General features: G+C 38.4%; 1 protein-coding gene across 1 annotated transcript in view; it reads left to right on the top strand.

Moving 5' to 3' along the window:
- Positions 1-19,034, top strand: part of pdcd11 (programmed cell death 11) — a 35,033-nt gene that overhangs the window by 13,496 nt on the left and 2,503 nt on the right. The window contains exons 18-32 of the mRNA XM_049469834.1: positions 449-595; positions 900-1,012; positions 1,623-2,122; positions 3,342-3,404; positions 3,511-3,601; positions 4,405-4,494; positions 4,766-4,871; positions 8,461-8,638; positions 11,610-11,666; positions 12,060-12,182; positions 12,595-12,717; positions 14,351-14,525; positions 15,499-15,615; positions 15,750-15,893; positions 18,706-18,956. Coding sequence (XP_049325791.1) covers positions 449-595; positions 900-1,012; positions 1,623-2,122; positions 3,342-3,404; positions 3,511-3,601; positions 4,405-4,494; positions 4,766-4,871; positions 8,461-8,638; positions 11,610-11,666; positions 12,060-12,182; positions 12,595-12,717; positions 14,351-14,525; positions 15,499-15,615; positions 15,750-15,893; positions 18,706-18,956 — 2,278 coding nt within the window. The remainder of the gene's footprint in view (positions 1-448; positions 596-899; positions 1,013-1,622; positions 2,123-3,341; positions 3,405-3,510; positions 3,602-4,404; positions 4,495-4,765; positions 4,872-8,460; positions 8,639-11,609; positions 11,667-12,059; positions 12,183-12,594; positions 12,718-14,350; positions 14,526-15,498; positions 15,616-15,749; positions 15,894-18,705; positions 18,957-19,034) is intronic.

The raw sequence follows: 19,034 nt of genomic DNA, 5'->3' as shown, positions 1-19,034 counted from the left end.
TAAATTAATCTTCTTTTTGGTTTCATGGAAATATATAAGTATACAGCGGATATCATACAGAGCGCGGCTACAAATACAACCATATAAAACTCAGTTCACTTAAATAAAATGAGTAAGGGCGTGTAAAGTTAATCAAATATTGTCAAATATATAAAGGATAGGTTGAGGACAGTTGCATATTGATACTGCTGAACATGTTCCAGTCTGGTTATATTTTACGGTCAACAACAAGTGGGAGGCGCCCCTTGAGGGGGATTCTGATAAGTGTTGTACTTTCCTGCCTTGACCATTTATATAATTAAATGGCCCGTAACAGCTGACAGCTCAGAAACACAGTTAAAGGGTTTGTTTTTGTTATGATAAAGATTGTTTTTGTTAAAAATACTGCACGTATTTAATGTCTGTCCTGTTTTTTTTTGTTTTTTTTGCTCTCTCCTTTTCCTTTCAGATGCCCTGCTAGAGGAGCTCTCCACTGTGACACTAGGGGATAAATTAAAGCTGACTGTTGGAGACACCACAGAGGATGGCTCAGTCAACCTGACCTCAGACCAGTTTAAAAATGTCACAGTGCAGGCCTCCGCTCACCACGCAGAAGGTCAGAATTCAGTTGTGTAAATTAAATATAATTACTATTCTTTCTTAAAGGTTCATAACAGGCAATTAGACATGAACACTTGCACTGCAGTTTTTTTTCCTTGTCCTTGTGCATCCTTTCTTTTTCCTTCGTTTTTCTTTTTATGAATTATATCATTAACTAAATCTAAAGAATTTCTGGAGCAGAGCCAGGTGTTAATGTAGGGGAACATGTGAAACAACACTGATTTATGTTTATTTTTTATCTTTAGTTGTACATAATATTTATGTTGATAAATATAATTATACATTTTTGACCTTTGTAGGTGTGAACGCCACCCCTGGTTGCAAGGTAACTGTTGTGGTTTTGCACGTTGACCTTCTGGCCTCTCAAATTCATGTGTCCCTCCTGCCGGAGCTCACTGTCAAAAAGAAAACGGTGAGTAAGAGACCGCTTCAGTTTCTGAATCAGTTTCTCTGATTTTGCTATTTATAGTTATATGTTTGAGTAAAATTAACATTGCTGTTTTATTCTATAAACTAGAGACAACCTTTCTTCCAAATTCCAAATAAAAATATTGTCATTTAAATCATTTATTTGCAGAAAATGAGAAATGGCTGAAATAACAAAAAAAAGATGCAGCGCTTATGTGTAGTATTGGAACTAATATATTTTGGTTGTATTTAGGAGGCATTGAACTCCCTCTAATTTGTTTTGACAATGTTGCTGCTCTGTTTGTAGCTGTGCCAATTGGATTGTAAGTGCTGCATCGTTGCTAGGTTACCTGAATTTGGCGGAGTAATACAGAAAGAGCTTCGGTTACAGTGCATTACCGGCTGATAACAGTACTCCTAGAACACCTCTCAGCCAATCACATTGCAGGGTCAGCACTAACTGTGTTGCTTTTAATTGTCAGTAAAAGTCATTTTATTTACTGGTATTCAGTTTGTAATGTGGGGTATTTTTGGTAAATTGAACCCATATACTTTTCGTGATATAATTGGATTTTTTATGTAAATAAATGTGTTTTTATGTCTAATTTCTCTAGTTGGAAAAAGGCTCTCAGCATACCGCCACAGTCCAATACGTGGACAAAGATTTTGCAGTTATCTCACTGGGGGACACTGGTCACCTGACTGTGATTTCCAGTACCTCCCACTTAAACGAAGTCTTCCGCTTTGAGTCAGAAAAACTGAGCGTGGGCAGCACCCTGCCTGTCACGGTAACCAAGCTCAAATGCAAGGACCTCGGAGAACGAGTTCTTGTAACTGTTACTGGAAAACCCGGACCCACCACACGTCAACGTACAACATCTGAGAGCCTGACTCCCAAACACAGTTACAACATTGGGGATGTGGTGACCGCTAAGATCAGAACAATCAAACCCACGCATGTCCTCGTGGACTTGAAGGACGGGGTTTCTGGGAGTATCCATGTCTCCGAAATTCAGGAGTCGCCAGAAGTGGGCAGCTTCCCGACATCATCTCTGAGGGTTGGCACTGAAGTCAAGGCGAGGGTCATCGGTGGCCGTGAAGTCCATGCCCACAAGTAAGTCTGATTACCTTCTATCTATATATATATATATATATATATATATATATATATATATATATATATATATATATATATATATATATATATATATGAATCATTTTAATCATCCTTTACTGACAATTTAATTAACAACAGGTTTACTATACAGCTCTGAAAAAATAATGTATTTCTAAATCCTGAATTTGTACATATATTTGAAACACAAGAAATGTAAAACCAGCACTGATGAGCAGAACACACTTATCTATTAAATGCTGTTTCTGCTAAATATATTTTATATACATTTATCTACAGCTCTGGAAAAAATGAATAGACGACTTCAGTTTCTCTGATTTTGATATTTATAGGTATATTCTATTAACTACAGACAACATTTCTACCAAATTCCAAATACAAATATTGTCATTTAGAGCATTTATTGTCGAAAAATGTGAAATTTGCTGAAATAACAAAAAAGATGCAGAGCTTTCAGATCTCAAATAATGCAAAGAAAACAAGTTCATATTCATAAAGTTCCCTAAGAGTTCAGAAATCAAAATTTGGCGGAATAACCCTGGTTTTTAATCACAGTTTTCATGCATCTGGGTATGTTCTCCTCCACCAGTCTTACACACTGCTTTTGAATAACTTTATGCCACTCCTGGTGCAAAAATTCAAGCAGTTCAGTTTGGTTTGATGGCTTCTGATCATCCATCTTGTTCTTGATTATATTCCAGAGGTTTTTAGTTTGGTAAAATCCAAGAATTCATCATTTTTAAGTGTTCTCTTATTTTTTTCCGGAGCTGTATTAATATTTTGATAGCACTATATTGAATTGAAGCCATATTGAGACCACACAAAGTCACAGTAGATCCCATATGACTTGACATTTGCCTAGAGAAAAGCAGACAGTTTTTGTGTTTATTTTTTTGGCATTATGTGGCTTGCATATTTTAGCTTTAGGAAACCACTTATTAATTGGTACCACTTTACTATAATTTAATGTACATGACTAGCACATAAAAATGAACTTAAACCTTGTCGGCTCACTGCTGGCTCCATTCCACCCTAGCTTTAACACTAAATGCTGTCAAGATTTCCAAGGGGGGATGATGGGATTGGAGGGTTCGAGACCACTGATATAAATCTACAGCAGCACTGAACTTAAGTGTTTTGCCAGGAGAGGACTTGAATGTTCATTGCTGATCGCCATCATTTTTGCTTTACTCCACAGCTTCCTGCCCTTCAGTCATCCCAACTTCACATTCTCTCTGCCTGAGCTCACACTTCTCCCTAGGTAAGGAGCACCAAGTGCTAGTAACTGTATTTGGTTGTAGCTAAATTAAGTTATCTATGTTTTTTTATTGAAGAGCAGGTTATTAAGTGTCATCTCACTGTTTCAGTAAACTGGATGCGGATGCCCAATCGATAAAGACACTAGCCAAACTGCAAGACTACAAACCAGGAGATGAAATAAAATGCTTCGTATCCAAAGTAAGGGCCTTCTGACACAACCACCAATCACCTTTACTTTTCTGTGTTGGATAAGGTGGAACTTAAGTATATAATAAAAAATGTCAGAACTTTATTTGCATTCTTGTCTACTTTATGCATAGATTTAAAAAAACAATCCAATTAAAAGAAAGAAAGCCTTCAGCAGCTTATGAGCCAAAATCTGTACTTTATAGGCAGTTTTTGTTTTGGGTTTAGCTGTGTATCTAGTGTTTCCTCTATTAGACAGAGCTTAAATAACTTTGTAATTATAATATTAATGTGCCTTTAATTGTCATATTTGTACTTATGTACATGTATACACACATACACTACGGGCAAACTGATCTCTTAACGTCTCAAAATGGCTAATTTCTGGCTGAAGAAATTATGAATATGACATGAATATGACTGGTCAAATCAGAATTCATGAGTCTTTTTTGCTCTTACACATGCGCTACGTGATTCTCTTTGCAGCTATAGCTGTAAAAACAGCAAAAACAAACCGCCTGGCCTTTTTTCACCTTTTTAACCTGAGCATTTACTTCAGACCATCTGTTTTCTCTACACTCCAGCAAAAGATGCTCCACATATGAGCCGCTAACTCATCCATTTCCCTTTATAAAACTATGAGTCGTCTCTTAAATATGATGTTTTTTTTGTTGTTGGTGATACCCAGGGCCATTAGGATTGATCATCCAGCTCTCTAACCCACAAATTTTAATCCACTTCAGCTACAGCTGATTAATGACTCACATTTGTTCTTTTTTATCACTGTAACTACTGTAACTGTCTCTTTCTTATAGTACAGAGAACAGAAGACCTGTCTGGAGCTCTTCGTGTCTCCAGGAATCCTGGGTAAAGCTGAGCTGCTGGCTATGATCAGCAAGCCTGGAGTAAGTTGACACCTTTTTTTAGTTAAATAATTATTAATATATACAAACTATGCAGAGAAACAGTAGGACCCAAGCCTCTGCTTATAGATCTACAAAGTGAACACCACCTTCTTGTTTCTGCAGTCAGTGTTATGGGTGTTAAATGTGTACATAAAGTGGGCCAAATATTAGGAATGTAGTTCTACTTTAGTGCTTTACTTTTAAGCTTAAACCCTGAACTGTGAAAGACCTGATCTTTGTGAAGCTTACTTTGTTTTATTTTCTCTTCCAGGATGCTAATCGTCCACAAAAGCTCTTCAAAATCGGCCAGTGTATCAAGGCAAAAGTGGTGAACGTACTCACCAAGAACTGGAAGGGCCTCGTCCTTTCTCTTACAGGTAACTTTTCAAGTTTTAATTAACGTAAAACTAATGTAAAACCTTATCTTGTAGCCGAGTCTGACTATAAAGGCGCACTTTTAATTAAATAGGCTATGTACACAAATAACGTTATGTACTGCAGGCAGTGCTGTGGCATGGCTGGATAAAAAAAAAAAAATACAGTAGCCTTCCAGGAAAAAGTCACGAGAATAAAGCTGTAATATTAAAAAGAAAAAGTAAAAGAATTACTTGGGCTGCCAATTTAAGAAACTCTGAGTAAAAAGAGCCCTGTTACAGGGCTGCTGTGATTACCATCAGTTAGTTACATTTATAACCGGATGCTTAATAATGCTCTTGTGATACAGTTAGGAAAAACAGTGTCCGGATTTTGCCGTGAAGGCTTCTTAGGGTTGAGAATTTGTATAGGCAACATCAGATTTAAAAGATTGTAAGGCAAATTTAAGTACCGTATTTTTCGGACTATAAGGCGCACCGTATTATAAGGCGCACGATGAGTGAACGGTCTATTTTTAGTGTTAGTCCATACACAAGGCGCACTGGATTATAAGGCGCACTAAATGAAACTTTATTTATATCAGTAACAATAACTCTGAGCAATAAATCCTTCACAATATCTGTGAAAAATAACAACATCTCTGAGCAATAAGTCAACAAGCACAGCAAGTACGTATTACTCCGCGACGCTCCTGACAACGGTAGCCGCAACGCTCCGACAGACCATAATATTATGTTGAAGCACAGCAAGTACGTATTACTCCGCGACGCTCCTGACAACGGTAGCCGCAACGCTCCGGCAGACCATAATATTATGTTGAAGCACAGCAAGTACGTATTACTCCGCGAGGCTCCTGACAACGGTAGCCGCAACGCTCCGACAGACCATAATATTATGTTGAAGCACAGCAAGTACGTATTACTCCGCGAGGCTCCTGACAACGGTAGCCGCAACGCTCCGACAGACCATAATATTATGTTGAAGCACAGCAAGTACCGCATTACTCCGCGAGGCTTCTGACTATAATAGCGTGTTGTGCCGAATTCGGTGAATAAAACGGTTTTAAAACAGAGATAAAGATTGGATAAGTTTCATTTCTGGATGAAGTGATTTCCAGCGCTGTTTGGATATAACTGTGGATTACAGGAGACTGGATTGATGGATTCTCTTTAGTCTGGACGCGTTTTGAAGGTAGGACCTGTGGCTGAGCGCGGGTGTGTGTTCGGGGGGTGGCGGCAGTGACCGGAGGTTACCCCAGGAGAAAAGGAGAGCCTTTTATTACTGGAAACATGCGCTCTGACGCAGCTCTAATTCATGAAACATACATCCTACAGTAAAAGCACAGTTCTGGAATCCGGAGAGCCAGACGGTTCGAATGGTGTATGACATGACCGCATTCGATGAAATATGGACGAACGATAAACGCAAATATGAGAGTTATGAATTATTAAAATCATAACCAAGGCATATTTCGCCCTAAATGTTTATTTTCTGAAAGGATATTCCGCTAAATAGGCTAAATAGCTCAAAAGCAGAGATTCTAAGCTTTAAAATGGTATATTGGATGTCTATATTGAACCTGTAACTGTTCATAACTATTCAGAAACACAGCCAGTTATGAAATATTAAATATTTCTGGCCCGCCGGTGGGCCAGCGCGTGTTAAGAGGTTAACTTTACTTAGAAGTGGGCGCTAAAAAGAAACAGTTTGTGCTATTACCCCAGAACGGGTGGAAAGGAAAGTTTACCGGCACCTTGTTCTGGCCACGGAGCTACAGTGGAAACTAGCTACCCTGAACCACAGCCGAGAGGCAGTACGGCAGTCAAAGGTAACCGCGCGCTAGCCCAAGAGGGGGATCTTTTTCTGGCGTGGGTGAGGAATTCTGCACAACAGAGCGCCGTGTACCACATAAAAATCGAGGTCAGTAAACACAAGCAAAATCCATACACAAGGCGCACTGCATTATAAGGCGCAATGACGATTTTTGGGAAAAAATAAGTATTTTAAGTGCGCCTTATAGCCCGAAAAATACGGTAGAAAGAGCTAGGACAAAATATCTGAGAGTGTTTATAGAGGCATGTCTAGCAGTCGGCAATCTCTCACCAAGAGGTACACTACCCAAAGCTTGTCTCTAAACGCCTTTCTCGTAAGGCAGTAGGGCAATCACTTTTTCGCCTTTTTGTGGCAGGTGTTTAATCAGACAAAACCTGTAATCATTTACATATCTGCTTTCTTTTTGTTAGTAGCAAGTATTCCTTACATCCAGTTTAGCTTCGGCAGATTTGAAATGAATCCAGCCTGAACATAAACTGGACTGGAGCTAAATACACCCAAGACTAGAATTAGGTAGGACTCTAAACCTGCATTCACATTAGCAGAAGATTGATTGACAGGTCATTAGCCTATAGTCCTGTGGGAATAGCAGGGATTTAGCAAGAACGGACATAAGGCTGGGTGCCAGGCTACTGATTAAATAGAGATTTATGTTAATTACAGCTGTAAATTGAGTAAGTCAGTAATTAACTTCGTAAACAGTGTTTTTTTTTTTCTTTTCTTTTTTTTTTTCCTACGTGATTTTCTTCCTGCATTCAGATATTTGTGATGTTAAATATTTTAGTCAATCTCAAATATAATTATAATTAGTCTCTTCTTTTTTGTCATTCCTTTTCCTCTGACAAATCACATTGTAGAGACTAGCTCGTAAGTTGTATAGAAATACACTTTGTGTCAATCTCGACAGACAACAAAACTGAACCTGATTGGCTTGTCTGGTGCGCTACATTAAAGCAGTATACTGTTTTGTAACCCTTTTTTTGTTGTTGTTTTTGGCCCTTGGGGTCAGTACAAAGAAATTTGCACTCCTTGGACAAATAAGCTCTTCCCAATTGAATTTTCTACGTTTGCGAACTAGCCCTAGGGTTTTTGACCAATCCTGCCGTATCAAAATGCTTGGGTGTTGAAATTTGCACAGAATATGGAGGCCATTAGCAGTAATTATTCTTTCTAGATTGATCACATATTCACTCCAGCGACTGTAACTTTTAAAATCTTATGTGGATTTTAGCAAAACATCACATGCTTATTCAGCACTTAATTTCGAGGTGGACTGTCAAATTTGACTGGGTCAATGCCATTTCTCCAGTCGAGCAGACTTTTTGCATGTAGAGTCTATTCTACAGAAGATAAGCGCTATTAAAAGGGCAGATCAGGAGTTTGGCAGGCTGATTATTAACTAATTACAATTGCACTTAATCAATTTAACATATTTAACTTAACATACTTTTACCAGGACTTTGTACTTGACATTGTTATGCTTTCATCAGATCATTTGATAGACTATTTTTTGCTGCTGAACAAACAGTGTTATGCAGTTACTCTAGACCTGAAGGACTGGAGATAAATAGAGTATCACATTCAGCTGAGGCAGCAATATGACTTACAACTATAAAAAGGAGTAAAAATTGATTTTGAAACAGCATTTCGCTTCTGCTGTGCCAGGAAACACACACTCACGCACGTGTATCATAATCACGTCACACATGTTTGTCCCCCAGGTCACCTTTTTGCGTGTACTTTGTTCTGTCACCACAGGGACACACAAGCTGGAGGTGGGAGCTGTTATCATGGGTTCGGTACAGAAAATCAACCCCCAAAGGGGACTGGCTCTAAAGCTGCCATTTGGAAAGTTTGGCTTTGCTTTCCCAACTGATCTGTCAGACACGTACACAGAAAACCCATTGGAAAACTATAAAGAAGGACAGGTGGTCAGGTATGGATGTGTGTATGTTTACTTTAAAGAATAATAGAAAAGGGTTCCAAGGCCTAGTCCCATTTTCCAAGTCCCCCTTTCAAAAAATGACATATTTTCTTTGTTACAAATTGAGATAAAAATTGGATTATCTTAAATTACTCAACAATATTCTGTGATTTAATTGCAATTAATAACACTTGTTCTTCTTCTTAAAGGAGAAATCCGGTGTGAAATGGACTTGGGTTGTAGTGAAACATGAAAACGAGTTCAAACCTTAGTCGAAAAGCCCACCTCAGTTCTCCCGCAACGTTCCAAAATACAGTGCTTTTAGCCGATGCTCCCAACAGACTTACAATGTAAGTGATTGGGGCATAATGTTGACCTTGCAAATAAGTGATTATACTATTACAACATTTACAAACTCAATGTAGCTCCACATTTCACTGGTAGAATTCTGAAGGACCTGACATTTAAAATGAGGCACTGAGAACTTTGAATGTGCACAGATAGCTTAAGACACTGTTTATACTAGCAGTACCTTCAGGTAGCTCTCTGGGTTGCCGTCATCTTGCAATTAAATCATGATAAGTCGAATGATGAGCACAAACAAATATGTAAGATTAAAGAACAGATTGCAAAATTAATTCTGTGGAAATGCATGAATTCCAGCTGTTGCTGAAAATATATCTGTATTTATGCATTTCCACTTAATTAATACATTTTGAAATCTGATCTCTTATTTGTATATCTATACATATAACTATTTGTTCTGTAGAATTTTTCTGAAATCTACCAATGAAATGTAAAGGTACTTTAAGTTTGTTAAAGGTGTAAATAGCAATTTCTGTGCATGGGCAACAATATGCCCCTATCTCTAGCATTGGAAGCTCTGTATTTGGGAATGCTTGGGGTGAATGGAGGTGGGCTATTTTATAGAAGTTTGTACACGTTATCATGTTTCATTCCACAAGAAGTCCATTTCAATTTAAAAACATGTGATTTTTACTTGTAAAAGGAGTGAAACACGGGAGGTCAAACTTGGTAAACTATTAATTTGTGTGAAAAAAAAAAGGTCAAATGTTTCCAGATTGTTTATGTGCATTAAAGCGTTAACGTTGACAGCACTAATTCTAGCCACTTTATTCATAACAAGCATAAACAATCGCTAGTTGTTCACCTTGGTAGCTAGCTAGCTAGCTTAATTACCGTATTTTTCGGACTATAAGGCGCACTTAAAAACTTTTAATTTTCACAAAAATTGACAGTGCGTCTTATAATACGGTGCGCCTTTTGTATGGATTTTACTCGTCAGGTTGTAAGGAGCAGTAAACACACACTCCGTGCAGCGTTATACAGAGTTTCAGTGCTATACAGAGTCCAGAGCCGTGCAGCTCCGAGGCTGAGCAGCAATAGCATTAGCTAGATGCTAACCGCTAAGCTAGCTAGCTTATTCACTGAGATCAGTATTATCTAAATTTTACTCGTCAGGTTGTAAGGAGCAGTAAACACACACTCCGTGCAGCGTTATACAGAGTTTCAGTGCTATACAGAGTCCAGAGCCGTGCAGCTCCGAGGCTGAGCAGCAATAGCATTAGCTAGATGCTAACCGCTAAGCTAGCTAGCTTATTCACTGAGATCAGTATTATCTAAATTTTACTCGTCAGGTTGTAAGGAGCAGTAAACACACACTCCGTGCAGCGTTATACAGAGTTTCAGTGCTATACAGAGTCCAGAGCCGTGCAGCTCCGAGGCTGGAGCAGCAAATAGCATTAGCTAGCTTATTCACTGTTCAGAGATCAGTATTATCTAAATTTTACCCGTCAGGTGTAAGGAGCAGTAAACACACTCCGTGCAGAGCCGTGCCGCTCCGAGGCTGGAGCAGCAATAAATAGCATTAGCTAGATGCTAACCGCTTAGCTAGCTAGCTTTTTCACTGTTCAGAGATCAGTATTTTCTAAATTTAGCACTTTTAATACTGCTGGAGCAGTATTATTAGAGTTAGATGCTAATCGCTAAGCGTTCACCGTTCAGAGGTGAGTTATCGGCCTGTAAGTCTGTGCTGCTTTGCCTGGCTAGCATTAGCTAGATGCTAAGCGCTAACTCTCTCAGAGGTGAGTTTTATCAGCCTGTAATCTGCTTGTTTACCGTGTTAAAACAAGCTACGGGGGACGAATCGCTAGCTAATATCTCACTGTCTTACCAGAACACGCAGGATTACTCAGTGTAACGCTGTCGTTTAAGTTTGGGTTAACTTTACTAGTTTAGGTGACTAGCTAGCGTGCTAGCGGATAGCTATGCTAACGCTGGTGCAGCAAGCCTTAGTGGACATCTGGAAATCTAAGCTTACTGTAAATAAACTGAAGCACGTTACTCACCCAAATAAACAGTTTTCAGGAGAGGAATCTGTGTAGATTAATATCCAGCACTCGTTTGACTTTGAAAGAGCTATATTTTGTATACTGAGACGCTCCACCGGCAAGCGACCACCCCCGGTGGGGGAAGGGAAACATGGCGCCACCCCTGTTCACTTTGATATAGGCACCCTTTCTAGTGTCACTTAACGCGCCTTATAATGCGATGCGCCCTATGTATGGAAAAATAGCAGAAAATAGGCGTTCTTTGATAGTGCGTCTTATAATACGGTGCGCCTTATAGTCCGAAAAATACGGTATGTGATGCACTTTAAATGTTATATTATTTAAGGTAGAACAGAGAAATTTATACAAGAATCCAGTTAAGACAGGGCTAACTTCCTTTTTCTATTACTTTAATAGTAATTAGGGATTAACAGTAATGAATAGCAGTTGCATCACCTCCCCCTCTGCCTATTTATAAAAGAGATATGAGAGATGTGCATCATTGAGGATACAGAAATTTACCCCTGGGTTGTCCCATTTCTAATCTAACCCAAAAAGCTTTATGCTGCCAAATGGAAGTCAATTTCACAATCATGAAAAAACATTTTTTTTCTTCTGTCTCTCTGTTTCAGATGCTGTGTTTTGGAGGAAAAAGATAAAAAAATCGATTTGTCTTTACGTCTGTCCAGGTACCTTTCTACTGAATGAAATTAATTAAAGTATACATTAACATGCCAGAAGTCATGGGACATCGGTACGTTAAATGATCGTGGCTGATTTCTCATGTATTGGAGGAATCATGTGCCAGTCTGCTGGCGTAGAGGGAGTCCTAATGAGTGGGTTGGGTAATTGGCCTTGTAAAATGGGGTGAAAATGGGGTAAAAATTAGAAATGAATTAAAAAGATTACTAAAAAGATTAGACTCAGATGAGTTAAGAGTTCCCTTCGATTTGTATTTGAATAATATTTGTGAATTTTGTAATGTCTGTTACTAGTTTTAATAGTGCCCTATTACAGTATTAGCATTTTTTTTTTTTTTGCATTATTGTTTTTCACTTTTTTTATTGGCTGGAACTTCACAGAACCAATGCAAGGAAGGGCTTGCCAGTTAAAGACAAGGAAATTACCTCCATCTCCGAGTTAAAGGAGGGACAGGTTATCCGAGGCTATGTACATAACGTGGGAGGAAAAGGTGTCTTTGTCAGGTACTAAACAACTTATTTTTTTTATTCTGCTGTAGGTAAGTAATCATTTTTTGTGTGTCGTTTTAGCATTAATATAAGAGGATGTACTTGTTTTTTTTGTGTATTTATCTTGATGTCTGATGATTTTGTTCTGTTCTATTTTATTGTGTTCTATATGTTATTTAATTTTATTGTATCTATATTTATCTATTTTAACAATTGCTCCTGGGTGTAAGCTGGATCGTGAGATCACAATTTCGTTCCACCTCATGTACCACATGTGATGCGAATGACAATAAAATCTCCTTGAATCCTTGTAAATCCTCTATTCAGACCATAAACATTCATAACATATAAGTTGCATTGTTGCTCTTTGCCAACCTGACCCTGACACTAACTTTGACTACATTTTCTTTTTGCTTTTTAATTGTAGTTTATCAAGATCAATCACTGGCAGAGCCCTGTTCCGGCACGCCACCAGCTACTTCGTGGATGATAACACAAAATTTGAGGAATATATCCCCCGGAATACACTGGTGACGGCCAAAATTCTCCAGTAAGACTACACAGAGTACACAAGCACTAACACCTTTTTTGCTTCTGGGTATTTTGTATCATAAATGGTCAGTTTCAAAAAGAAAGGTCCCTTTCAAATCAGGTTACATATTTGTGTTTGGCTTTGATAGCTACAGTTAGCTTAAGAACAAAAGGTTTAAATGCATTCATTTAAAATCAATTGTTCTGTTGATTCAAGATTACTGCAATTATCTAAATATTAAAGTAGTAAACAGCATACTAGGGATGGGCAGTGTTCAGGGTGTTTGCAGTAACTATAATCTTGAAATGAAATGACAAATCATTGAATTAAAAAAAAAGTAATGTTAAGAATACACTACTGCAACAAAATTAGTATCACATTTTAGTTGGCTATATTATTTTTTGCAATTTTACATGGCACAGCACTAATTAAGATTTTACCAAATTGTAACAGTAGTCAGTGATGTAACATGTCATGATACCAGTAATGTACTCCATATATCCAGGATTGTATTGTATTTTTCACACTATAAGGCGCACTTAAAATCCTTTAATTTTCCCAAAAATCGTCATCTTATGTATACATTTTAGCTACTCCACTGAAGCACAGGGTTATACAGGAGTTTCAGTTTAGTTCTTCAGCACCAGGGATGGAGGAGTATTATCATTAGACGCTAATTATCGTTAGCCACTAACTGCACTAAGTGTAAGCTCTTTCGCCGTTCAGAGGTGAGTAGTATAAGCCTGTAGCGTGCTGCTAACCCCAGCTAGCACTGCTGGAGCAGTATTAGCATTATCCACTGACCACACTAAGCGCTAGCTCCTTCACTGTTCAGATATTTGTGGGATGAACCACTAGCTAATACCGCCCTGGCTTACCAGTACAATCAGGGTTTCTCAGTGTAGCGTTGTCAGGCGCTAGCAGTTAGCAGCTAATGCTAATGCTCCAGAAATTTGGGAATCTAAGCTTACTGTAAATAAACAGAAGTGCTTTACTCACTCAAATAAACAGTTCAGCAGAGAAATCTGTGTAGATTAACATCCAGCACTCGTTTGACTTCTAAAGAAAATGTTTTTGTTTTTAAGAATTAAAGTTTTGTTTACTTAGCTTAGCTGTACTTAACTTAGTTAAGTTAGTTAAGTAAAGCTCTCCCACCACCACCCAAAGAAAAGACCTGCTGAATTAGAAGAAAAACATGGGGACACCCCTGTTCCTTACTAGTGTCGCATAATGTGCCTTATAATCTGGAGTGCCTTATGTATAAAGATAGACCAATAGACATTTATTGATAGTCTGCCCTGTAATACGATGCGCCTGTGCGAAAAATACGGTAAATAGTAAAATGAATTATATAATCTGTCTCTAGTAGATATATAATGTAAATATAGAATGTAAATAAATATATATATTATAAATATATATTATAAATATATAATGTAAATAATAAATATAATGTAAATAAGAACAGTGTGTCTTTTGGCCATTGCTCCAAAGTGTAGCTTAGTTCTGATTCCAAAGCCTTATATACTCCAGTAAGGAGTTTACATGCATAGAAAGCATAATTAAAACATATTTATCTTTTAATTCTATATGTAATAGTTTCCATAGCATGGGATTGAACCTAGTGATTAAAATTGTGTTTTATGTTCAGTATCGATGTAGAGAGCTGCTGCGTGGGCCTCTCCCTTCTCCCAGAAGACACTGGGGCGCCTGACGTGCTCCCAGAATCCCTTGGGCTCCGTCTGCGGCAGAAGCAGACGCAGAAGGAGGAGGAGTACTGCAAGTTCCTTGAAAAGAGAAAGCGCAAGATCTCAGAGAGCCAGCAGGTGTGTGTTTAACTGCAGTAATAAAAATGAAGGCCTAAAGTGTTTCTTACATACTATGGAGGGTAAGTACAAATAAATAAATGTACATATATTTATTTATATATTTCTGCATTTATGTATTAATTTTTATTTATTTATTTAAATGTTTCTACATTTATTTATTTCCACATTTCTTCATGTGTTTGTCTGTATTTCCACATTTGCATGTTAATTAGGTAGACAGTCCTATTTTCACTCTAAAGCAGGACAGAAGAAAACGTTAGACTGAATAACTAAATGTAGAAATGTTGAAATAAATAAATGAGTTAATAAATGAGTGCAGAAATAAATAAATGTAGATATATATTAATCAAATCAGTCAATCAATCAATTAATAAATAAATAAATGCAGAAACGGCCCCAAATGAAAGTTCATGCATGGAATGATGGAAATAGATTTCTGCTATAAGTTTTACTTAGTACATTTTCATGATAAAAATGTATTCATTTATTTATTTTTATTTAGCTATAAAGGCTTTTGTTATTATTTATTTAATTATTTATTCATACTTATATGATATATGTCTATACCTCCGTATACATACAGGTTAAACACAAACAAATGTTTATTGTTAGGAAAATTACAGATGGAAACTTTTATAGTACTATATTTCAGTCCTTAATATTTTAATGCAACCAGAATTTATTTCTGAGGTCATCTAGTGTACCACCTTGGTATGCTTTAAGTACCACAGTGGTGCCTGTACCACAGTTGGGAACCACTGCACTGCACAACACCAACAAACAGAAAACAAGAAATATCCATATATATAGGTACAGAGGAAGTCTGAAAAAAAAGTAGAAAGTGCTGATCTGTTTTTTTTTTACCAGCATTGTGAATGTGCACACCTGTCAGTGTCCACTGGCCACTAGTGGTCCTGCAGAAAGAGGTTAATGTGTCCCAGAGGCTGAAGTTATATATTTATCTCTGTAGGAAGAAGCTCGGGAAAAGAAAAAGCCAAAGGAGGAAAAGAAATCTCAGGCTGAGGACCGTGACAGTGGAGTGGATGTGTATTTTAGAGAAGAGGAAACAGCTAAACAGAAGAAAAAGGTAAACTGGATTATGAATTTGGAATATGCTGGATTTGTGCTACTGGTTCTGTATATAAAATATGTAAATTCTAATGAGTAATCATTGCTATTGTTTGTTTTTGTGATTGTTTGTCTGTGTTTGTGTGTTTGTAGGGCAAAAGGGAGGCAGAAGAAAAAGGCAGGCTGCAGGTAGCATCTACTTTCTCCTGGGACACAAAGCTGAACTCCCTCAAACCGGCCACTGCTGCTGAAAACGCGTTCGAGTCCAGTGACGATGAACAGGACAGTCAGAGCAAGGTAACACACACACACACACACACACACGATGAAATAGCTGCACTCAGCAATATTTGTTGTGTCCTTAAGTACATAGAGATGGCCCTGATCCAAGAATTGCTGTAAAGTCGATATCAGCAGAAAATGTGGAGGATAGAATAAACCATACAGTTTAATGCAGTAACATCTAATCTGTAGTAAAACTTTTACATATTAGGCGAATCTCACTTTTTGCGTGCTTTTGTATTTATTTCCACTTGGGTATCGACTGCTCCTATAAACACTCCAAGAGTAAAAAAGAATTAAAAAAGAACTTGAAGAACAAAACTGGCACCACCTCTCACCTGCCCAACCCCGCCATAGCCCCTCCCATTTGAACAGTTGAACAAACGTCATTTTGTTTCGTTTATTTTGGTTGAGAACCTTGGACAGTATACAGCATGATTAGGTCGCAGACTTTGTTTGAAGGAGGAATCTGTACCTACTGTATTTCAAATAATGAGTTTTGTGCTTCTATCACAGTTATGCATTGAACTGGCTTGTTCATGTTTTACCATTTATCACAAGCTAACACTAACCTGTGATAAACTCTCAGCGTAAAATTGGCATGGCCAGCAACAGTTTTATTTGCAGACAAGTTACTGCAAGTAGTGATTTAAAAAAGAAAGCATCAAAATTACCCTGAGATTAAATTTTTTTATACAATAAAAACGCTGTTGTCTGCCAGGCCTAAACCACACTACAGTTGTATTACTCTTCCCCTTCCAAACATACAGGGAACTACAAGCATAAAAATATATACAGGTGCTGGTCAACGAATTAGAATAATTTGAAATAGTGCAATCATGAAATTCTTTGAATGCATTTTTTGTGCAGAAAGCAAATCAGGTGTTCACCGCACCTGTCCTACTCGTTAGACTAATCACAGAACTCGTTACCTGGAAAAAAATTTGCTCAGCTGAGCTTTCCAAAAGGCCCATTTAGGCCATTTAACTGTGACACTGTTGTTTTATTGAATTAGAATAATGGAGAAACCGTTTCATTGAATTAGAATAATTTTTATTATAATTACAATCATCACTTTCTAAGTATTTTGTGGCTGCCCCCTTGGCTTGTATGACTGCCTGAAGTCTCCGCGGCATCGATTTGACCAGCTTGTCGCAAGTTTCCACACTCACAGCTTCCCAGGCAGTGGCGATGTTCTGCTTCAGTTGGTCCAGCGTAGTAGGCTTTCTGTCGCGAATTTTCCGCTTGACGATGGCCCAAAGGTTTTCAATGACATTGAGGTCAGGCGAGTTGGCCGGCCATGCCAAAACTTCAAGCTGTTTTTTAGTGAACCAATCTTTGGTCGACTTTGCCGCATGAGCCGGTGCAAGATCCTGTTGAAATATGAAGTCTTCTTCGCCGAACTGTTCCTCAACAGTCGGAATCAGGAACGTTTCCAGAACATCTTGATATACGGCAGCATTGACAGTCTTCTTGAGGAAGCAGAGTTTCCCTACACCTCGAGCGGACATGCATCCCCAGACCATAACGCTCTGGGGAAACTTGACGGATCTTTTCACGCACTCGTGGTTGTAGGTTTCGCCACCACGACGCCAGACACGAGGACCTTGGTCACCGAAGGAGATGCAGAAGCGTGATTCGTCACTGAAGACCACACTTTCTGCCAGTCTTCAGCAGTCCACTCGCCGTGTTCTTTGGCCCACTTCAGCCGTTTCTCCATTTGTTTCTTGTTCAGCATCGGTTTTACTGCTGGAACGCGAGATTTGAAGCCGAGTTCGCGCAGACGACGGTAAGTGGTTGATCTGGAGACGTCAGCGCCGGTCTGCTTGTTCCACAAGTCGGTGAGCTCGGAAGTGGACTTGAACAGGTTGCTGACTGCGATCTTTCTCAGCTGCTTGTTATCACGAGCAGAAGTTTTTCGGACGCCGGAACAGTCGGTGCGCTTGCTGCAGTTTTTCTTGAGAGCTTTGCAGACGGAAGACTGGCTGATGCCGAGCTGCTCAGCAATTTTAGTTTGGGTCAAGCCTTGTTGGCGAAGGTCTTGAATTTGAGCCACTATTCCGGTTGAGAGGTCGCGCTGCTTACCCCTGATTGATTTTACAACTTAGAAATTCTACTCAACCCTGACTTTATACTGCACAGTGAACACTCTTCACAGAAAACAAAAATTCGAGCATTTATTCTAATTCAATGAAACGGTTTCTCCATTATTCTAATTCAATAAAACAACAGTGTCACAGTTAAATGGCCTAAATGGGCCTTTTGGAAAGCTCAGCTGAGCAAATTTTTTTCCAGGTAACGAGTTCTGTGATTAGTCTAACGAGTAGGACAGGTGCGGTGAACACCTGATTTGCTTTCTGCACAAAAAATGCATTCAAAGAATTTCATGATTGCACTATTTCAAATTATTCTAATTCGTTGACCAGCACCTGTATATATGATTGGCACCACAAAAATATATATAATTTAATATAATTTTAAAACATACATTTTATAATTTATTTACTTTTAAACATCCATTATTAAAAGAAAATCGGGTGGGTAACATGGTTTACACATACATGCACTGTTTGATAATTACACTGGATAATGTTTTAATGTTTTTTTTTTTTTTTAAGAAAATAAAAAATGCTTTAAATATATTGTTTCCATTAATGTATTAAGCAACCAATTGTTATCCTACAATAATTACAATAAAAGATAGATCTTTACAGACACATTTTTGAATAATGCAAAATATTGTTTATTATAAAATTCTATTAAGGTTGGCAGAATGTTATAAAAAAAAAATTAAAATCTTGTTCTTTCATTCGTTTACCCCCTCCAGCCAGCGAAGAGGTCTCGGCAGGAGATGGAGCAGGAGCGTAAGCAGGCGGAGCAGAATTTGAGCCGCTTGGAGGCGGAGCAGATGGACCCCTCGGCTCGGCCGGAGAGTTCAGGGGCGTTCGAGCGTCTGCTCCTCTCCTCACCGGACAGCTCACTGCTCTGGCTGCAGTACATGGCCTTCCACCTGCAGGCCACACAGATCGAGCAGGCTCGTGCTGTGGCTGAGAGAGCTATTAAAACCATCTCCTTCAGGTACCTGTGGAACTGTGTGTATATTCCTACAAACATTTTGTGAACCGCCATCATGTGAGAGCCTGGAGTTTAATTCCC

The sequence above is a fragment of the Astyanax mexicanus genome, chromosome 21, assembly GCF_023375975.1.
Source record: "Astyanax mexicanus isolate ESR-SI-001 chromosome 21, AstMex3_surface, whole genome shotgun sequence".
Classification (NCBI taxonomy): domain Eukaryota; kingdom Metazoa; phylum Chordata; class Actinopteri; order Characiformes; family Acestrorhamphidae; genus Astyanax; species Astyanax mexicanus.
The sequence above is the reverse complement of the archived record's forward strand: the minus strand, read 5'-3'. Positions and strand labels throughout refer to the sequence as shown.